Below are 22,240 nucleotides of genomic sequence, written 5' to 3'. Positions count from 1 at the left end.
TTTTATATATTTTTAATAATTTTTCTATATTTTTTATTTATAATCGTTTTCATGGGAAAAATATTAGATTAAACAAGAAATTGTTACATGTCACCATATGATTGATCCATCAATTTATTTTAACGGTTAATGATGAAACTGTTAACGAAGGGCTTAATTGATTATTTTAGTTAACAACATGGGCTTAATAGGCGTTAATTTAATACAAAGGTTTAATTGATTTTTTGTATTCTCTTATATACTTTTTTTTTTATATTTAAGCCATTTTTAATACTTAATTTTTGTATACATATTTTATCAATTTCACCTTTTTCTTGAGCTAAATCTGACCCTCCAAATTATTTTAATGGTGAGGCCAAAAAAAAATATATATTATCGCAATTATTTATAAACAAACCCCAACACACAAACAAAAATGTAAGGCCATTTTCACATTAATTTCGAGCCAATATAGTATACACTATTTGGGCCATGACCCATTGGGTTCAGGGATTACTGTTTTTATCATGCATATTTTCCTCCGAAGTTAAATATATTTTTATTTGAATTTTCATAAATATTAATGAAAATAAGATACCTACTTTCATTTAATTTTATTTGAATCACTTAAAATTAAAGTCAAAGTTATCTATAAGCCTTTTCATCTCACATTATTATTAAAAATAAATTAAATTGGAATAGTAAAACACATAATGACTTATTTAACTCTCTAATATTATAAAAAAAATTTAGCCTTCAATTTAATTTTTCGTCATTTTAGCTATTAAACTTGTTTTTTGTCAAGTCAACTCACCCTAAAATGAATGAAAAAGTTAACTTTTTTTAATTTCTTTCTTTTTTTTTTACATAGTAAACACATGGGTTGCCATGTTGGATGACATGTTAGCATTTAATTAATTTTAAAATTTTAAATTTCAAAAAAATATTAAATAAAATATAAAAAAATAATTAAAAAGTATAAAATAATATTTTAAGTTTTACAAAATTAAGTAAATGTTGACATGCTGACAATCTATATGTATGCCATGTCAACAAAATAAAAAAAAAAATGTAACTTCTCCATTTTTTGGGGATTTGATAAAAAGCACAAGTTTAAGGGTTAAAAAAGGTGAAAATCTAAATGGAAGGCTAAAATAATTTTTTTTTGTAAAGTTGGATGGGCAAATAGGTCATTATGCTTAATAAAAAACTCCTTTTAGAACCTTAAGTTGTGGCCTATTAGTTGGGTATTTACTTTTGTGGAGGATAGCCTAAGTTAGAATAATCATTGTACCAAAAAAAACCCTTTCAAATCATTCTAACTACTAAAGTTATATCACTAAAGCCCTTCTATTCTAAATTGGTCTCATACATTCCCCTTTTAAAAAAGAGTTGATTGCACCATACATTCCCAGATTGTTTGGTCCAAAACTTTATATTTGTTATACCTTCCCTATGAATGGCAACACATCGTAGAACGAAAGGCCACTTGAAGGGCACATTCTACCCGCTATAAATCTAGAGGTATCTAGAAGCCTCACTCTTCATCTCAACCACCTGAGTAGGTGAAAGGAAAACTATTCAAGGAAGTTAACCATTCGTTCCTCGAGGCACCCAACATTTTGTTAGGAATGTGATCCTTTTGGTCATAAAACCCCACGCGGGTTTAATTGCTCCGTACCTTGGATCAAAACAAATGACAGGATATGTCTTGTCGCAGACATCCTGGTCCCATTGAAGACATCCGCCCCATGCGACCTATAATGGTGACCTAATTGCAAGTCCACCATGTTAATGTTATCCTACACGAAACTTGCTTATAAATATACCAAGACGATGAAAAAAGGTTCGACTTTCAAACATCATTGCCTATATTCTGCCAACTTACCTTCAACATCCAGTCTTCATACTTCTTCCTCCTTCATTCTTTGTAATCTCCGGCTCTTTGCCCTGATTGGGTGAACCAGTCTCCATCAGTGCCACTACATCCTCCTCCATATCTCCTCCTTGTTGTACCTTGGTATCAACAACATTCTAATTACATCATCAAACTATCGAGGCTATATCAAAAAGGTCTTTCGTTTACTCAAAATTATTAATTTAACTGTCAAATGAGATGTCAAATCTTAATTGGCGTAACTGAAAATAAAAATTTTATAAAATAAATATTGTAAAAATAAATATTGTAAAAAATCTTGGTTTTGAGGTTTTCGAAGCTTTTAAAAAAGCTTTTCATTTACCCTCTTTTTTATTTTACTTTATTTTTAGTTTTAAGGTAACATTTAACTTTTCTTTAAAACTTTATGCCACATAAAATTTGACATGTTATTTAACAGTTAAATTAACAATTTTAATAATAAAAATAACTGATTAATCTAACATCTATAATTTAGAGATCAATTTAGAATAAAAGTCATAGATTGAGGATCTCTAATGCAATTAACTAAAAAACCTTACATGAAATAATTTAAAAAAAAAACAAAACAAAGGCAAATACATGCAAAGTATCACTTCATATTTCATGCTATTAAAAATAGAAGGAAGATAGTCACCATATATTTAGGATTCTGAATTGAATTAAAGATTCATTTAAAGTTAATCAATTGATGTTTGAATTAAAATGGGTTAAGATAAATTTTAGTCCCTAAACTTAACAATCAGATCTATTTTGATACTTAAACATTTTTTTTTTCATTTTGGTACATGAAATTAACAACTAATTCCGTTACTGTCTTCGAAATTGGCAAATTTAAAAGTTCGATACATTTTTAAATTTTTAAATAATGTCATAGCACAATCTCAAAGTATCATGTTATCAATTCCATCAATTATTATCAAATTCAGGTGCCAAAAAGAAAAAAAAATACAAATACCTAAATAGAACTAATTACCAATTTCAAGAATTAAAAGCTATATTAACCTAATTAAAATCCATCAATTATTGAAAACAAGAGCTACCAAACTATGTGATTATTGCTGCCAAGCTGGCTGCTCATATTTTTCAAAATAAAGCTACTACTCTTTATTATTAATAATAATAATAATAGAATTTGCATTTTTCTTACGAGGGCAGAGTTTTTTTTTTTAGTAAATAATAAATACATTAAGCGATTATAATAAAATCATAAATCAAAACTTAAATTGTACTTTTAAATCAACTCCCGTATAGCTTGACGAGGGATGGAGAACACTTGGATATTTGTGAAATTTGTAGTATCATGTTTAGCCATAAAGTCTACAACTTCATTATGAGTTCTAGGAATGTGACGAATTCAAACTTTCCAATTTCTATGCAATATTTTGTTAATAGGACATAATTCTACAATATGACTAGCAGTAGCGTTTCCGGCTAACATTAATTCAACTAACAAAGCATTATCCGATTCAAGCTCAACATGTCAATAGCCCTTATCCCAAGCTAGTCGAAGCCCCTCTAACATTGATCTTACTTCAATCCGAAACACTTCATCCATCCTTAATGTAATCGAGTAACCACAAACCCAATTACCCCATCATCACGAATGACGCCCCTAATTACAGCCAATTGAGTACTAGTGGAAACAACTCCATCTGTATTGAGTGCAAAGCTTTGAGATTATTGCTACCAAACCATGTGATTTTTTTTTATGAAAACAGAACCACATGATTAGTTATTGATTTAATGAGCATACACCTCTTTTTATATGTTTTTATTAGTTAATTTAAAAAAATGTTTTAGTTTTTTTTCTTAATTTGGAAAAAGAGATTTTAAGTCTTACATTTCGATTGACCGATCTTACGCAAATAACCGAGTCAAGATTTTGAAATGGAATTGCTTTACCAAAATGGTATTATTTGATTATTTGTGTATCTTTTGAATTAATTAGTCTAAGTTTTGAATTTTTCAATTAAGAAAATAAGTGCAATTAAATATATACTTTTGCAGGAATATATATAATTAATCAATATTAATACAAGAATAGCCACAAAATATCGTTCATAAAATTTATTGGTTCTTACCGAAAATGGTTTCCCCTCTTCGGTATACCAAAAATTAAAAAACAAGTTACAGCAAAAATCTCATTTATTCAAAAAAAAAAATATTAAATTAGTCTCTGTATATTAAATTAAAGAGCAATCTGGTCCTTCTATTAAAAAATTCATCCATTTCAACTGTTAAAAATTAGTCTATGTAAGTCAGCATGAAGTATATGTGACACGCCATGTCTTACTATCTGATTATTCCATTAGCCATGTCAAACTTTAACATAACAAGTTTTAACAGAAAGGAAAATTTTGCAATTTGATTTAACATACAGGAGTTAATTTGCCCATTTTAAAGTAGAATGGACAAAATACAATTTGACTCCTGTCTACGGGCTTCCATAATGTTTTACTACATAATTGGACTTGTAAAAAAGTAATTCATTACAATATTTATATTTTAGTAAATAAAATAAATAACATCAATGTTAATACTTTAAAGTTTTATTAAATTAATGTCACCCATTAATTGAATCACAATTTAATTGTGAAATTATCAAAATTTATTATTTTTATCAAACAACAGATATTATTGTAAAGATACTTTTTGTTTTTTATATACATTTATTTAAAATCTAAAAATATTTACACACGGCAAAATTTAAAGACAAGACATCAAAATTTTATTATGTCAACTTTATTATTTCTACTAAAACCAGACTTAATTTTTATATCATTTCTTTTATAAATTTATTACATAAATCCTTTATGTTTTTTAATTTCCCCATATGACACATCGTTTTCACTTTTGTTTTCGGGTTTCCATTGTCCTTTTTCTAGTTCTGTTAGCTTCTTTGTGTGGTTATAAAATGAGACATATGAAGAACATGGGAATATGTATCATATTTGCCAACTCGTCCCTAAAAGATAGCTGTAATGCATGGAGAAATTAAGAAATATCCTTCAACACATCTAATTTACATGACTTACTATTTGTGTACAAATATTGTTAAAAATTATAATTATTAAATATTTATATAAAAATAAATGACCATTACGCTTTTGTTATTAAATATCGAAGCTTAATAATTATTATATAAGTCATTTTATTTTCTATTAATCATGAAAATAGCAATATATATCTTATATATACTTTGAATTCATTAACTCAAAAATATATTTACTTCGGTATTATTAATATTGCATACTTTATGTTATGCATGCTATCAATTTTATATCTGGTTCAATTTATTGAAACTTTTATTAATTAAATAATATTTTATATCCTAATTATTATAATATATATATATATATATATATATATATATTTTAAACTCGGATTTGCACCCTTAATATATTCGAAAAGAATTATTTGTTATAGATAAAGTCATAATTGTCCTTTGCCTATCATCTCCATAAATTATTAAAATATCATATTTGACTATAAATATCTTGAAATAATCTAAAAGAAATATATGACTATTAGAAAATGGTAATTTTACTTAAAAGTCCGTACAATTATATGCATTTAAAGGTGGAAGGTTCTAAAATAGTGAATGAATATAAATCTGTAATATTTAAAATTCGTTTTCAATTAAAATTATGGGAGAAGAGAAAAAATATGAAAATTTACTAATTTTTTTTTAAACTTTTCACACATTTAATATGCTCTTGTAGCATTGATATCGTGAAAAGTTTAAAAATAATCTTAATCAATCTCGTGTCTTTTGGTGGCTGCATGAAATAATAAATTGTTGATGAAAATCATAAAAATCATCTCACTAATTTTGTTCTATTCCTAAAAGTGAATATAGTAGAAGAAATCGTGATCATGGCTATAAACATGGTCGAGGATGTAATATTTACTGTTACCATGATGTGAACAATTATTTTAACCATTAAAAGAAGAAGAAAAATGAGAAAGAAAAAGAAAAAAATGGTCCAACGAAAGAATAATGTACCTGCATTTTATAAATATTTATCAAGAGACTCCATTATATATATAAAAGAGTAATATTGTTGAAACTATTTTTGCATATCATAACAACGTCGTACAATGATGATGACTTTAAGGACCTTTTTATTTTACCCATATGCAGTGGGTACCTTAACCAAATTTGCATCTATGCTTTGAGTAAGGTGATATGATTTGTTCTCTAGCTTTCGACAAACATAATCTTCTTTACTATTCTCAAATTTTGATTTATTCAGAGTGTTTTAATTTCACAATTCAATTGCACAAAATAAAAAAATTATTAATTTTTTGATGAGGATAATTAATTATTTAGGAACAAAACCCAATAGACTAAGCTCTCAAGAAAATAACATTTAACTTAGTATAAATTCTAACTATTTTTTGGTAAACTAGCGGTGCTCAATGTTGTGTGTTTATGACTTTTGAGATATGTCCTTTATATAGTGAAGTTACAAGAATTTTAGTTGAATAAAGGTTAAATAAATAGTATTATTTAGTAGGAAAATGAAAACATTTCCTATTAAAAATATCTAAAGGTGGCGACAAGTGACACTTAGTATCTAATGCTAGACGAATGATCTATGGTCATGTTATTTTTTGTTATCTATCATGTAATGCTAATAAAATGATATCATTTACCTATTATTGGCCTAGGAATTCCACTGTTGTAAATGATGCATACTACAAAAGTCGTATACCTAACGCACCAGCTCCAAGTATACAAATGAATATACTACACACTTAGGCATCATATTCGACATACCCTTCCCTCACTTGAAGGAGTATTTGGAGTGCTCGGAAGTTGTTGGAATCTAGTATTGAATGGCAGATTAGTATGAGGGAGAGTGTTTCCATTTGGTAGGACCACTGGTTACTGGGTTCGAGTAATTGCAATATTCAATACTTGAATGTCAAGGTTGATATCATACAAGTCTCAAAATTGATAGATGAAGATACAAGAACTTGGAATGAAGAGCTTATTTGATCTGTATTTACCTCTCAAGAAGGTAATCGAATCCTGTGCATTCCTTTAGCTCAAATCAAGTGCAATGACAGGGTGGTCTGGCGGGGTGAGCATACAAGTGAATATACTATGAGGAGTGGTTGCAAGCTCCTCATAGAGGTAGGTCTACATGATAATTCTTCTACCAATAATTTACAAATCGAAGACTATAGAGTCTTTACAAGAAGCTGTGGAGTATTACATGCCCTCTCCAAATAAAAATTATGATTTGGAGGCTAGTTCATAATATTGTTTCCATGATGATCGATCTCCATTACAAGAGGCTTGCCACGGATTTGATTGGTAATCGTTGTGTAGGAGCGACTAATACTACAATACATGCAATCAGGGACCATGGTTTGGCCAAAAAGGTTTGGTCAACCTTTAATGTTTCTTGATCACCTGAACAAAACAATACAAGTTTCATAGTTTGGCTTGCTACAATGTTTTCACATAGTAGTACTGCTTTGTGCAAGTCGTGACCATTGCACAAAATACGTCTCACGAAGGTCTATCGGTTAGATGAGGATCATTTGATCCACGAGAATTGACCCGATTCAAAAAACTGATGAAGAAGTATGTATATTTGAAGCCTAGTGGTCCAATGAAGCAAATATGAAAAATTAGGCTACCTTAGTAAATAGGGAAAATAATCTTAGAAGATTAAGGGGATAATATCTTATAAGATTATATTTGACTTGATTGTGTAAATCTTGCAAATCTCTTAATTGTAGGGATAGGCTTCATCTCCTCTGTCGATGTAAAGTTAGCCAGACCATTAGATATGGGGGAGCTCCATTGTATCCATTATTTTATATTCTTTGAAGTAAATACTAAGTTAAGAGCATTTACTTAAACACTTCTCGTGGATTGTTTTTCTGTGTCTATTTTATTCTTTTAAATATTTTTTTGGCTTGAGTTGATTTTGCTATATAAATTGATGCTTTGGAGGAATTCTATGAGAATCCTCACTTGGTAAAAGTTAGGCTGACTTAGGCGTGTTTGAAATGAAGGAATCGCCTAAAACCGTATGGATTGTGAAACTAAAGTTGTGAAACTAAAGTTCTTACCCCATGACACAAGCATATAACTATTATTTGCTAGGCTTTGTGGCATTCTAGAAACAAGTGGATCCATGAGAACAAATGGGATTCTGTTACAGACATTTCTACTTTTACAGTGCAATAATCGATTGGCTAGAGTTTTCCATGTAGAAGATGGACAAGAAAGATTTTACTAGCTTTATGGTGCTCCATTAGCAGTTGTAAGAGACTCAGAATATGGTCGTGATACAAGTGCGTGATGTTTCCCCCAGGATGTGGTTTTGCAAGCCGATTTTATCCAGGTAACTGGTCGTGACTCGATGGACTCTGCATTGTGAAGGTGTTGTCAAAATCAATGTTGATGTGACATTGAATACAGAGTTGAGAATTACTACATCTGGTGCTATTTTTTGTGACCATGAGGGAATGGTGCTTGTCGGCTTCAGTAGTACAACTGCTGAAACCTTTGATGCCCCATCTTTTGAGGCTTTTGCTTTGTCATGCGCCATTCAGAAGGCCCTTGATAAGGGCTTTTCTGGAGTTGTTCTAGAGTCGGATTATGCTTTTATTATAAACAAATTAATATTTGAACTCTAAATTTATCCTTTACGACGGTATTATTAGGGAGTCCTTAGGTTTTTATGAGTCATTTGCTTATTTTAATTTACTTTTACCCCTTTTACCCATAGGTCAGCCAATTGTATTACCCATTATTTGATACATTGATTGGTAGATGGAAATGAATTTCTTGATTTCGGTTTGGGCTACTCCAATTTCATCCATTAGTTGGTGTTGAATGATATTACTTAATTTAACTCCTTAAGTTTCTTGGAACTTGAAAATAGAAGGGATATCAATGGAGGACGCAAGGACTTGAACTTTTAATTTAGTTAAATTATCTTTTAAACCCTTAAAATATAAAAAATTATAATCAAATAAAATGATAAACACTCAAAATTTATAATTCAATCCTTACTGTTACTACAAAAATTTATAACGGTGTCACCTTCTACCATTCCTGACACTACATAAGATGAAATTCTTTGAGCTTTAAAAAAGGGGCCGACCGAGTAGTGATCATAGTCGATTGTCGGTATAAGAAACAAAGAAAAAAAATACCTCCAACGGACAATACAAATAATTTACGTAAATAAATAAATAAATTTGTCCCTTTATCTTATTTATGTAATTTTTATAATATAAGTGTAAAATTGCAAACTTGACCCACCAAAAAAATTGCAAAATCGACCCTGGGAATCAATTAAAGGGTGCCACCTACGCATGTCAGAAAAACATGAGTCTCAAGTTCAACGTGGAAGTAAAGTCTTAAACCCAAGTGTCCATGTGAACAATAGCTTGAATCTTCAAGCAACCTCTTTCAACTTTTTTGTCCTTTAATTTCGCCACTAACTAAAGAGGGTAAATTCTACCATTAGTCACTAAACTATGGATAAGTTTTCATGTTGGTGGTCATTGAACTATTTAAAAATTATTATTTAAATCACTGGATTATTAAAATAGATGTTATATAGCTTTCTTTATTCGCATTGTCTACACCGAACAAAATCTCTTTTTTTCTTCTCTTTTACAATTTAATATTTTTCATATAATAACTTTGAATGTCATAAATTTGTGAATCAAAATTTAAATAGTTTTTTTTTCTCTTTTCGACATTGGTCGTCAAACCAATTTGTATCTAAGGCATATTTTTCTTCTCGTTGATGAGTATTGTTCCACCGTATCGATTGTTGAATCGCTGCATGAAGCTCATTGGCAAAACTTTTTAAGAAAAAAACTTAATTCCAGTAATTTAAATAATTTTTTTTGAATAGTTTAGTAACTTAAAGAAAAATTTTCAAATAGTTCAGTGACCAAATTGTAACTTTTTTAGTTAAATGACTAAAATAAAAACTTACCCATAATTTAGTGACTAATGGTATAGTTTACCCAAAAAAAACTGCCATCCTATTCCCTCACGCATTTCATTCAAACCTTAAACGCAACTCCATTTTAACATTTTCAAAGTTTTCAAGTTTAGCTCTACAAACGAGCAAAGGCAAAGGCAAAGGCAAAGGCGAAATCTTTAAGCTAAGTTTACTCGTGAGTGAAAGCAAAAGAAAAGAAAGAACCTCAAGTTTCCTCTTCCTTCACGATTCTCTCTCTGTGTTTTTTCTTTATTTGGGTGCTTCTCTCCATCAAAGTTGGAGCTTTGGATAATTGGATATATTAAAAATGGCAAGTTTGACTCTTGGTCCTGTTTTGCCTGCAAAGCCAAGGCTCTCTGTGTTTGAACATAATGGATCTCTTTTTGTTTCTAGAAGAAAAACCAAGAAGAAGAACCAAGCTATTGTCCCTGTAATCTTTCTTCTTTTTTTTTTTTTTTTTTTGAATTAGGGTTAGATTGTATTGATTCTTACGGATTGGATTGGATCAGGTAGCGAGGTTGTTTGGGCCAGCAATATTCGAAGCATCAAAGCTAAAGGTTTTGTTTTTAGGAGTTGATGAAAAGAAGCACCCAGGGAAGCTACCTAGAGCTTATACCCTTACACACAGTGATATAACAGCTAAACTCACTTTAGCCATCTCTCAAACCATAAACAATACTCAGGTAAAAAATTTCTTTGATTTTACAAAACCCCATTTCATTTGGCTGTTCTTGGAATTTTGCATTATTTTATTGATTGAGAAGGAAACAGGGGAAGCAGGGGATTTTCTAGTCAGCTGATGAATGATATAATCAAAGAAAAAAAACAGGGTTAGATATGTACGTAAGTTGATATGACATGGAATTAATTGCTGAATACAGTTTTTTTTTTTTATGCCTATATAGCACCAATTTTCAAAACACTGTGAAGTTGTATAATATTTTAATTGAGTCCTTAGTACTATATTCAATTAAGTTTGTACGTTTGAAATATACTACTTCACGGGTAGTTTTGTACAGGGCCAGAAATTTTTGTTAAAATTTGAGGGTGAAAATTAAAATGTCTAAATGAAATTATTCATTTTTCAAAAAGGTTAAATTTATAATTTTTTATTTAATTAAATCTTTTAATTTTAAGAGGAGTTATAAAGCAATTTCCCTATTTAATCAAGAGGTGAAAGCCTTACCCCCTTGGGCTATGTCCCTGGTTTTGGCTTTAACGTTTTGTTTTTAAAAAACAATGAGACTATTTTTTCTAAGACATCGATTTTGAGTTGTTTATTAAGTACCTATGTTTAAATTTTAATTAACTCATTTTAAATAATTTACAAGCTAGCATTTAGTATTCAAAATTAATTTTAATTTTATTATATATTAATTTTAATTTTAAAATTTTAGGGACTAAAAAGAATTTGAGGTACAGATGATAATGGAGCGAGGCATGTGGATATTGCTAAATCCACTACCACTTTATAAATAGCATGCTTTACTTCACTACTAGCTTTGCTCCACCATGGTTATCTAATTTTGAAAACTACTACCATTTCCACGGATATAAGATATATCCATTTTCGTACACTCCGTTCTGCTTTAATTTAATTTTTGTTATTTATTTTTTACTTTTTCAATCTTTTTAAGTCAATTTAATTTTTTCTATTCATCTTTAATTTTTTTAATCATGTGAATATTTAAATAGAAAATATATTATTTTAATAGTATATTATTATATTTTTATCATTTTAATAGTTTATACAATTTATATATACAAGAATAATATGATAATTTTATATAGTGGAGCGGATAAGGGCGAGGCAAGCAAATACTCTAACTGCTTTATATCCATTATCTAAAATAAACCGCTTTATATCGATTCATTCAGAGTGAATTGATTTAGAATTTATCAGGCAATTCGAGTTTTATCATCCCTAATTTAGAATCAAGCTCCTACTTTCTCTTGAATTAGTTCTTCCCAAAAGACCAGATTATTATGATACTAATACTTTGATCTCTGCTAAAATATTTTTGATGTATAGAGAATAATTTGGAATTTGAGTCATAATTTAAGTACATTTCATGGAATTGAATTAACCCTGTATTTGGGGGGTTGCTTGCAGTTGCAGGGTTGGTCAAACAAATTATACAGAGACGAAGTGGTGGCGGAATGGAAAAAGGTGAAAGGAAAGATGTCTTTACACGTTCATTGTCACATAAGCGGTGGCCATTTCCTCTTGGACTTATGTGCTAGACTTAGATACTTCATCTTCTGCAAAGAACTCCCTGTGGTAACATATATTAAATCATTTCATTACCCTAATGTTCCCACTTAATTTTTGGTGTTAAAAATGACCTGAAATAATGTTATTGAAAAAAAAAAAAGGTACTGAAGGCATTTGTACATGGAGATGGCAATTTGCTGAAAAACTACCCAGAACTGCTGGACTCATTGGTATGGGTTTATTTTCACTCAAACGTTCAAGAATTCAATAGGGTCGAGTGTTGGGGTCCGTTGGTGGAAGCTACAGCACCTTCTAGCGGAACCGATGATGACGGTGCCGTGTGCCAACGAGAAAAACCAAAAGAAATATTGGGAAGTAATTGGGAATTGCCACGGTCATGTCAAGATGATTGTAAATGTTGTTTTCCGCCAATGAGTTTGATCCCATGGTCGCCAAAGCAACCTCATGAAAATGAAAAAATTGGGACCCAAGATCAGCAATTGCCTTCACCAAATGTGAAAACTATTGAATGAATGAATGATGTGTAGTTAATTGAATTAATTGTTTTTCATTGTTATTGATTAGGTGGGTACTCCTTTGTCCCTGGTGGAAGGAAAGATGTAAATAACAAAATATCATAATATTAGACACTTTTCCATGCAATTATGACATTTGTGTTTGCTTGTTGTTTACGTCTAATGCATTTCACCAATTGGTGCTTGTAATATAACAATACATGCTCCAACCATTTAAAAAGTCCTAAATTAAGTTTTTTTTTCATAGTTAATGAAACCAGATTGGTAGATAGTAACGTTGAATCGATTAATATATTATTTGTTATCTGAGTTTAATTTTACTATTTAATTTGATACTTGGATTAAAATGTATTCTAATGAAAAATAAGTATTTAATTAGGAAAAAAATTGAGGTATTAAATTAGATATTAAAATTAAATTCAAATACTTAATCGGGATAAAAATTCAAGTATAAAATTTAAAAACTTACATACTAAAAAAAACATTAATGTCTAACTCAAGTATAAAATTTAAAAACTTACATACTAAAAAATCATTAATGTCTAACTCTGGTATCAAATTGAAAAAATATTAAAATTAAATTTAGGTACTAAATAGTATATTAACCCAAAGAATAAAAAATTTAAAACCATATATAACTGTTGTAATTTCTTAAAATAAATAATTAGAATCCTTATTAGAGATAAATCCAAAATTGGTTAGAAAAACGTGCCACTCCCCTAGTCTATAGGCTTGGTGGCCGTCCGTAGCCAGGTTCTGATCACCGGCCATGTTCAAAAGTTTGTCTTCGCCTTCCATAGTGCTTCGGCGTTTCGATAATTTAAATACAAACCCAATATGAAAAATGATCAAAACATATATAAAAGAACTAGAAAGAATGTCTATTATGAATCTGTACACATGGATTTCAGGTACATTTGAAAATAGATAATCATCTATTTAGGTTAATTCCTTATATACAAATTTTATTTATATTTTTCTATTAATTTTTCTATTTAAATTTTATTTAAAATTTTATTTATTTTCCAATTTTGAAATAATTATATTTTATAAAAGATAAAAATACATGAGAAATGAATTTAGACAAATGTGTGCCCAGATTCAGATGTGTTTGAACATCCAGATGTCCAAGGTCATTCTTGATGTGAATTATTAATTTATATATTTTAAAGTTTTAATTTTTTTAAATTTGTGTTGATCATGTGGCATACTGAAAGGTTGCCACTTGTCACAACCAGATTGCCTATTAGAGTCATGTCAGCACAAACTAATCATAATAGTGCAGAAGTTTCTACCTAAGTAATAGAATACAAGTTTAAGTACTAACTAAATCTAGAAAGACTTAGGTACCTACTAGATACTTCTAGACAAGTTGAGGAAACAAATTACATATTAACCCTTCTTTGATACATGAATAGAGATATATTCATTTATTTTATATAAAAAAACTCTAAATTCATTTTATTTAACGATGGAATCCTTATGCCCACATTACATTTTCATAATATTATATTTAATTTGATTTTATGAAACATAATTAACGAAGAAATCATACATGGAAAAAAAATACAAGTACTTTATCAAACAAAGCTTTGACATTTTTTCTCCATTTATTCTCTCAATTGTCATTCATCAATGGCGACATCTATGGTGTCTTGAGCAACCACGATTGTAGGTATTCGCTTGTGTGGGAGTACTTTTGGGGTTAGGATGACACCCTGGGTGAGGTCCGCCAGGCCTTTTGCAAGGATTAAGAACCCCTGGATGGATGTACTTTACACCACTACGTGTAGTTGCATCGACTTGAACCACCACCATGCTGATTAGAGCCAAGCAAATTAACCAAATCTTCATGTTGGACAACCCCATGATTGAACTTAACTTGAAAGGATATTGAAATTTCACAAATATTTATACGGTTTGTATGATTCTCAATTTTAGTAAAATAACTTAAATTAGTGCGATAATGTTTATTGGTTTTTGTTGTTGTTGTTGTTTTTGAGTTTAAAATTAGTATATTAATTGTTTTATATGACATCACTTGCACAAATATAAATATAATATAGTAATCGAATGGTTTAAAATTTTAAATATGAAAATAATCGTAAAAGTATCATAGTAGTCCTTAAATATTTTGGTCTATTTATGAATTTAATCTTTCTACTTTTTGAAAATTAAAAAACTAGTCATTCTAGTTTAATGTATTAGAATTTGTTTGTCATATACAAAATTTAAGAATTTAGTCCAGTTAGGATAAATTGTTAAACATTGCCTCTAAATCATTGACTTGAAAATCAACAGTTCAATAATTTTTGTACGAAAAGAATAAGCAAAAGTTAGTAGTTCAATAATTTATGTATAACAAATTAGCAAAAATCCATAGTTCAAGTTCTTGCGTTTGCCAACAAATGGACAAACTTCTCAAGTTTTATGAAGTCCAAGGATTAAAATTTGATAAATTAAAGTAGAGGGACTGAATTTCTAATTTTTGTAAAGTAAAGGAATGAAATTCATAATAAACCCTAAATATTTTAAGTCAATCACGCACCACCAAAAATGGGCCAATGTTCGTTTGTTATCAAATAATAATAATAAAAAAGATTAAATTCTGATAAATTAAAGTAGAATGGCTAATTTTTTAAATTTTGTAAAGTGGAGAGATGAAATTCATAATTAAACTTAAATATATTATGTTAATCACTTTTTTGTTAACCGCATCCTTGATTGGATGGAAAAGTTTGAAAGAAAATCAATTTTAAGTATATTTAGTTACAAAGAAAAGTGAGATGAAAAAAATTAAAAAAAAAATTATTCCAAAATGAAATAATAGGAAGAGTGAAGATGAGATAAATGTGTATGTTAGTTCAAAATGAGATGATAATTTTATTTTTTTGTCTTTTCTACCTTAATCAGTGGTCAAATGTTCAATTATTGCCCTGAATATGAAACAGTATTAAAACTCGTGGTCAATACCTACCTCATTAATAGACCTACAGAAGATTTAATTATTGGGTTGGGGCCAGTATACATACTATTTTTTTTAAGTCAATCACAGGCCGCAAAAAATGGGCCAATGCTTTTTCTTTTTGGAAAATGGGCCGATGTTCATTGTTCTTCAAATAATGAATAAAAAAAAGTTTAATACTAATTTTGATTATATATATATATAACCCACATTTTAATTAGATTTTGGAAAGCATTAAGAAAGAAAAAGAACTCAGCTTTAAATCTCAATCTTTACTGAAAATAGTTGTTAATTTTCATATATTTTTAATAATTTTATAAATTTTAATGATTTTATAAATTCTCTTTATAATTCTTTACATTTATCCAAATTTATTCTGAATTTAAAATTTTAAATAATTTTTACGTAAAGTATTGTATCATTATAGATTGATTGAATAAATTATATCACGTCAACATTATTATTTAATTAAGCTTATTGTTTACAAGAATAGATTGTTTTCAACATTTAGATTTAAATTCCAATTACATTTAGTTTAATTTTATTATTTTAACTTCATGAAATCTTTTATATCTTGATTTTTTAAACTTATTGTTTCCTGTTTAGTATCCATTTGTTAAGTTCAAGACATAATTTTTGAACACATGTATAATAAAATTTTCGTGAAATTGAGGGTTTTATGCAGACCAAGCCATGCTTTAAGGATGTGATTTTTTTTAAATCATTTCTATCATTAATGGTCAAAGTAATCTCAACAGTAAAATTTGAGTTTAGTGAAACAAAAAAAACTCCAAATAAGGTAATCATTCTTGTCATTAAATTCCATATCATTTGCCACATGTTGGTCATGCATTGGTATTTCTATCCCCTCATAAAAAATTAGCACCATTAGTGTTTATAACAATTTGAAAAGTTTAGGTATCAAATTGGATCAAAGAGATTAAGTGTCAATTAAGAAAAAATGCTAAGTTTAGATACCAAATTAGAAAAATAAAAGCTTAAGCATCAAATTAAGAAAATGTATCAAATTCGTATCAAATTCAGGTATCAAATATTATATTAAGCATCTACATTTATACCTTTTGGTAATATTTTAAAATTATATATAATTAATCCCACCTACATTCATTTACTATAATTTTAGTCATAAATTATTAAAAGCTGAAAACTTTCTTCAACAAAACTTACAAAAGAAATTCAATTTAACCAAGAATACCCACATCTTGTCTCCAGCAACAAGAGTGTGGCATTCAATTATTTAACCAAATCTTTATCCTTTCTTCATTGAGCATTTGTCAATGCCTTAAATTAAAGCAAAAGAATTAAAGGGTTCATTCATTTGAGACTACTGATACCAAAGGTTTATTCGAAAAGAAGGCTTTTAAGTTGCCAACAGTCAGCTGTAGCACAGCTTCAAAGGATTCTGGTGTTGCGGGAGCACTGTGTGGAGACAACACGACATTATCAAGTCCAAATAGCTCCTTGGGGACATTAGGCTCATTTTCATACACATCAAGACCAGCACCACCAATTTCTCCTCCCACTAAACACTGCACTAATTCCTTCTCGTTGATCAACGAGCCACGCCCGACGTTGATTATCACTCCTTCCTTCCCTAATACTACCATTACATCCTTATTGACGAAGTGGTAAGTTTCCTTTGTCAGTGCACAACAAAGAACAAGAACATCACTGTTTGCAGCAAGGTCCCGGACATTAGCATAGAATGGAATTGGAACAGATTGCTTCTTGTTTCTTGCGGTGTAGGCAATGGTGCAGCCAAAGGCTGAGAGCCTCTTTGCAACTTCAGAACCAATGCTTCCCAATCCCACAATCCCTACACGCTTTCCCCCTAGCTGTGATTGCATATTTTGGTATTAAATGCCAGTCATATGTAGTTATGAAGAATAAGCCATTTCTATCAACAAATTCCCAAAATTTCATAAACTATAAGCCTAATGTGCTATAGCAATGTCACATCATGTTGCATCCTGCTCTGAGTTGTGCTTTATTTGCAGAAACCATTGTAAAAGTGAAGATCTATACTATAAACCTAAAAAAGAAAGATAGCCCATTTAAGATCAAGAAACAGACTTTTATTTAGATTTCTTTTCATGAACCTTGGAATATCTAAAGGCTTAAATTTCCACAAGACCAAAATATCCTAAACAAATACCTTAATTTTCACAACTGGGTTCCTTCACTTATATGTTAAATTCAGTTACTCTTAAGGTTTTTACCTTAAAACCAAGGGGGTAGGTTTCCTTAACAGGCCACATCCGACCACGAACAAATCTATCAGCAGCAGAGATTCTTCTAAGGACATCGATCAACAACCCAACAGCACAATCCGCTGCATCCTCTGCGAAGGCAGAGCTAGCATTAGTAACAACGATGCCTCGGCTTCGACAAGCAGGGAGGTCTATATGATCAAGGCCAGCACTTGTAGCCACTATCAGCTCCAAAACAGGCAGACGGTCGAGAAACTCGGCGGAAACTAGGGTGGGGCCCATAGTCATGAGAGCTCTTATGGAGGGAGCATGACGGGCCAGAAAGGAGTCGTACGGCTCAGGCGACTCATAAGGGTCCAGGACATGGAATTGAGAACGTAAATGGTCCCCAAAAGGAAGGATGAATGAGGGTCGACGATGAACGAAGACTACAGGTAGCTCTTCTGGTTGTTGGGCTTCTTTGCCGGTCATTGTTGGGGTAGGAGAGGATTAAGTGATGACTCCCAAGTTTCAAAAGAAAAAAAAGAAGTACAGTTTTGTTTCGTATTATGTGGTCAATATCATCGCATTCATTTATTGAATTTTAGGTAAAGATAAAATTATATAAAATTTTCATTCCATTTTCTCCACATTTTTAATAATAGGAAGATGATAAATTATATTTTTATTCTTTAAGTTTTACCATTTTTAATTGAATTTAAATTTTTTAAGAGAAAAATTGAAAATTAAAAAGAAAATTTTAATTTATCATGTTTTTATTGAAAAGAGATAGGAATGATGTAAAATTATGATCTTATGCAAATTTTTCTAGTTAATGTGAATAGTTTATGCAAAATTGCTTGTCTTTTGGATCAAAATAATAATTTTAAAAATATTTTGAAATTTTTTAAATATAATTGTTTATTAAAGGTTAGAAAAGGATAGAAATGACATGTTAAAAGTTGAAAATGTTGTTTTCTCGATGGCTGAAAAGAATGGAAATGAAATGGCATCTTCCTTAGTGATTGCAGGTATTAATAGTGAGAAAAGGTTTAAAGCTTGGTAGTGATTTTTTGTTTTGTTGTAAAAGTAGGTTTGTTAGCGATGGAAGGTGTTTTAATTTAGAATGCTGTTCTGTTTATATTTTACAACAGAACAAATCGAATGTAGCAAAAAAAAAATTGTTATTATACAATATAATTGTGTTAGACAGAATAGTAACTAATAATAACAAAATAAAGGCATTCGTCAAGATGATTCAAGTGCCTTCAAAGAGGCTAGCAGTGGTTCGGTTATTGATTTAGGGCCAGTTCTGCACTTCTTTTCAAAAGCATTTTTGGCTCCAAAAACACTTCTGGAAGAAAAGTTGTGCAGAATAAGCTACTTTTGGCTAAAAATTTTAGTTTTTCAGAAGTGCTTTTTAAAAGCACTTTTAGTGCTTAATTACTTTTTCACCCCTCCGATAACATAGTATTTTCTCTTTTTTTTTTCTTGGTACTTAATTACAAATGTGTTAAAATCATTAATTAAAAATAAAAATATTTTTAAAATGTTAATTACAAATATTTAATAGTTATATTTAAATATTTAAAATATAGTTTATATATTCTAATTAAATTTTATAAATAATTAATATTTATTGCTTTAAAATATTTAAAATTTATATTTTATATATTAAAATATTAACAAGAAGTTATAATAATTTTTTATATTCTTACTAAAATATAATAATATTAACTAATTTAAATATTATTTAAATGCATATTTGTTACTTGATAATAACATGTCTAAAATAGACATTTTATTTTCCAAAAGTATTTTTTGACAGCAATGCTAAATACTTAAATTTTAAACCAAAGTTTTCAAAAACACTTCTCAAAAGCACTTTTTCACAGCACTTTTCAAAAACATTGCTAAACTATCCCTTAATAAGTAATACTCTCGAAGGGGGTGTGTTTTAAAAATTTATGTAGTTTTAGTTAAATCTCTTAAGAGATTAGCTGCAGTTTTGCTATTGACTTAATAAGCATTATTCTCAAAGGGTGTGTATTCGAATTTTATATAATTTTAAGCCGTTTTAATTAAATTCATGTATAATTTTAAATTTTATTATTATGTATACTATTATAGTAGTTTCTTAATTCATGCATATTTAATTAAAATTTATGTATATTTGAGTAAAGTAATTTTTAATGAGCTTACAAAATATAAATAATTAATTGTACTCCTCAAGTAGAAAAATAAAAGTTATGAAATTTTCTAATGCTTCAATAATTATGCAGACAATTTAACAAAGATACCAACATCCTGATTTCCAGAAACCAATGTATGGATTTCAGTTATTTAACCAAATCTTTATCCTTTCTTCATTGAGCATTTGTCAATGCTTTACATTAAAGCAAAAGAATGAATGGTTCATTCATTTGAGACTACTGATACCAAAGGTTTATTGGAAAAGAAGGCTTTTAAGTTGACAACAATCAGCTGTTCCAAAGCTTCAAAGGATTCTGGAGTCATGACAGCGCAGTGTGGAGACAACACGACATTATCAAGTCCAAATAGCTCCTTTGGGACATTAGGCTCGTTTTCATACACATCAAGACCAGCACCACCCATTTCTCCCCCCACCAAACACTGCACTAATTCCTTCTCGTTGATCAACGAGCCACGCCCGACGTTGATTATCACTCCATCCTTCCCTAATGCTACCATGACATCCTTATTGATCATGTGGTAAGTTTCCTTTGTCAGTGCACAACAAAGAACGAGAACATCACTATTTGCAGCAAGGTCCCGGACATTAGCATAGAAAGGAAATGAAACGGATTGCTTCTTGTTTCTTGAGGTGTAGGCAATGGTGCAGCCAAAGGCTAAGAGCCTCTTTGCAACTTCAGAACCAATGCTTCCCAAGCCCACAATCCCTACTCGCTTACCATCTAACTGCAAATATTCCAAGTTTAGAACAGTGTTTTCGTAAGGACCAAATGGGATGATCTAGTGCCTTGTAAAAGCAAAACGATGACATATTTTGGTGTTTAATGCACTCTTCCATTGTTAGGCCAAGCCAACAGCTGTTTTGGAATGGTATGCGATATTTGTGGTAAATTTGCACTTTGACCCTTAAAAAGGATAAAATTTTAATTTAATCTTTTAAAAATTATAAAAATATAAACTATTAAAATAATAAAATTATTTTTTTACTATAGTAAAAATATACAATTTAATTCCTGTTAAAAAAATTTCCAACCCCAGCCACTGACACTATTTTCCCCAAAAGTTCATTGCCAAAAAGAATGGAAAAAGAAAATTGCCCATTTAAGATCAAGAAACAACTTTGTGTTATTTAGATTTGATAAATCCAATTATGTTGTCTATGCAAATATTGTTAAATATCTGAAGTCTATCAACCACATCAAAATTTCATCAACTGGATTCTTCACTTATATGTTAAATTCTGTTACTACTCAACGAATCAACAACCAGATAAAAAAAAAGTAAGTGGAGTAGCGGGCCTAAAATGATAAATTTTCAATTTAAATTTATTATAATTTATAATATTTTAAATTAATAATGATAAAATTACATTTTAATTCTTTAAAATAATAAAATTTGATTTACCCTTTAAAAATATTAAAATAAATTATTAAAATAATAAAATTTGATTCCCGCTTAAAAAAAATATTCAGCCTCAGCCACTGATAATACAGAAAACAAACGTTTACCTTAAAACCAAGAGGGTAGTTTTCTTTAACAGGCCACAGCCGACCACGAACAAATCTATCAGCAGCAGAGATTCTTCTCAGCACATCGATCAACAACCCAACAGCACAATCCGCTACATCCTCTGCGAAGGCTAAGCTAGCATTCGTAACAACGATGCCTCGTCTCCAACAAGCAGGGAGGTCTATATGATTAAGGCCAGCACTTGTTGCCACTATCAGCTCCAAAACAGGCAGTCGCTCGAGAAACTCGGCGGAAATTGGAGAAGGGCCGATAGTCATGAGAACTCTTATGAAGGGAGCATGACGGGCAAGAAAGGAGTCATATGGCTCAGGCGATTCGTGAGGGTCTAGCATATGGAATTGAGAACGTAACTGGTCTCTGAAAGAAGGGTCGGAAGGAATCTTGAATGACGGTAGACGATGAACCAGGACTATAGGTAGCTCTTCAGGTTGTTGTGGTTCTTTGTCCGCCATCGTTGGGGTAGGAGAGGATTCAGTGTTAACTCCAAATAATAAGAGCAACAGCTTAGTTTTGTTTCTTATTATGCCGTATTTTTTTTTTCTTCATTATATCATTGCATTTATTTAGTATTTTATAAGGAAAAACCAGAAAGGTTTGGATCTTAGATTAAATGTTAATAGAAAATTTGATACTAATGCGACGACGTTTTTATCGGATCATGAATTCATTATTTAATATTATT

At 29.9% G+C, this 22,240-nt stretch overlaps 3 protein-coding genes across 3 annotated transcripts; 1 reads left to right on the top strand and 2 right to left on the bottom strand.

The window, feature by feature from the left end:
• Nucleotides 1-9,963: 9,963 nt before the first annotated feature.
• Nucleotides 9,964-12,836, top strand: LOC108482352 (protein STAY-GREEN homolog, chloroplastic-like). Its single transcript, XM_017785477.2, has 4 exons — nt 9,964-10,318; nt 10,398-10,571; nt 12,002-12,169; nt 12,265-12,836. The coding sequence occupies exons 1-4, from the start codon at nt 10,196-10,198 to the stop codon at nt 12,634-12,636; spliced, it is 837 nt and encodes a 278-aa protein (XP_017640966.1). The 5' UTR covers nt 9,964-10,195; the 3' UTR covers nt 12,637-12,836.
• Nucleotides 12,837-16,732: 3,896 nt separating this feature from the next.
• LOC108480625 (glyoxylate/hydroxypyruvate reductase HPR3-like) lies at nt 16,733-18,403 on the bottom strand. The gene is made up of 2 exons (XM_017783676.2): nt 17,845-18,403; nt 16,733-17,460 (listed from the first exon to the last, which is right to left on the bottom strand). The coding sequence occupies exons 1-2, from the start codon at nt 18,304-18,306 to the stop codon at nt 16,936-16,938; spliced, it is 987 nt and encodes a 328-aa protein (XP_017639165.1). The 5' UTR covers nt 18,307-18,403; the 3' UTR covers nt 16,733-16,935.
• A 1,766-nt stretch (nt 18,404-20,169) lies between these two features.
• On the bottom strand, nt 20,170-22,096 carry LOC108482795 (glyoxylate/hydroxypyruvate reductase HPR3-like). The gene is made up of 2 exons (XM_017785901.2): nt 21,537-22,096; nt 20,170-20,754 (listed from the first exon to the last, which is right to left on the bottom strand). Exons 1-2 carry the CDS (start codon nt 22,008-22,010, stop codon nt 20,230-20,232), a joined length of 999 nt encoding a protein of 332 aa, XP_017641390.1. The 5' UTR covers nt 22,011-22,096; the 3' UTR covers nt 20,170-20,229.
• Between the last annotated feature and the right edge of the window lie 144 nt (nt 22,097-22,240).

This window comes from Gossypium arboreum, chromosome 1 (genome assembly GCF_025698485.1).
Source record: "Gossypium arboreum isolate Shixiya-1 chromosome 1, ASM2569848v2, whole genome shotgun sequence".
Classification (NCBI taxonomy): Eukaryota; Viridiplantae; Streptophyta; class Magnoliopsida; order Malvales; family Malvaceae; genus Gossypium; species Gossypium arboreum.
This window is presented reverse-complemented; position numbering and strand designations above follow the sequence as displayed.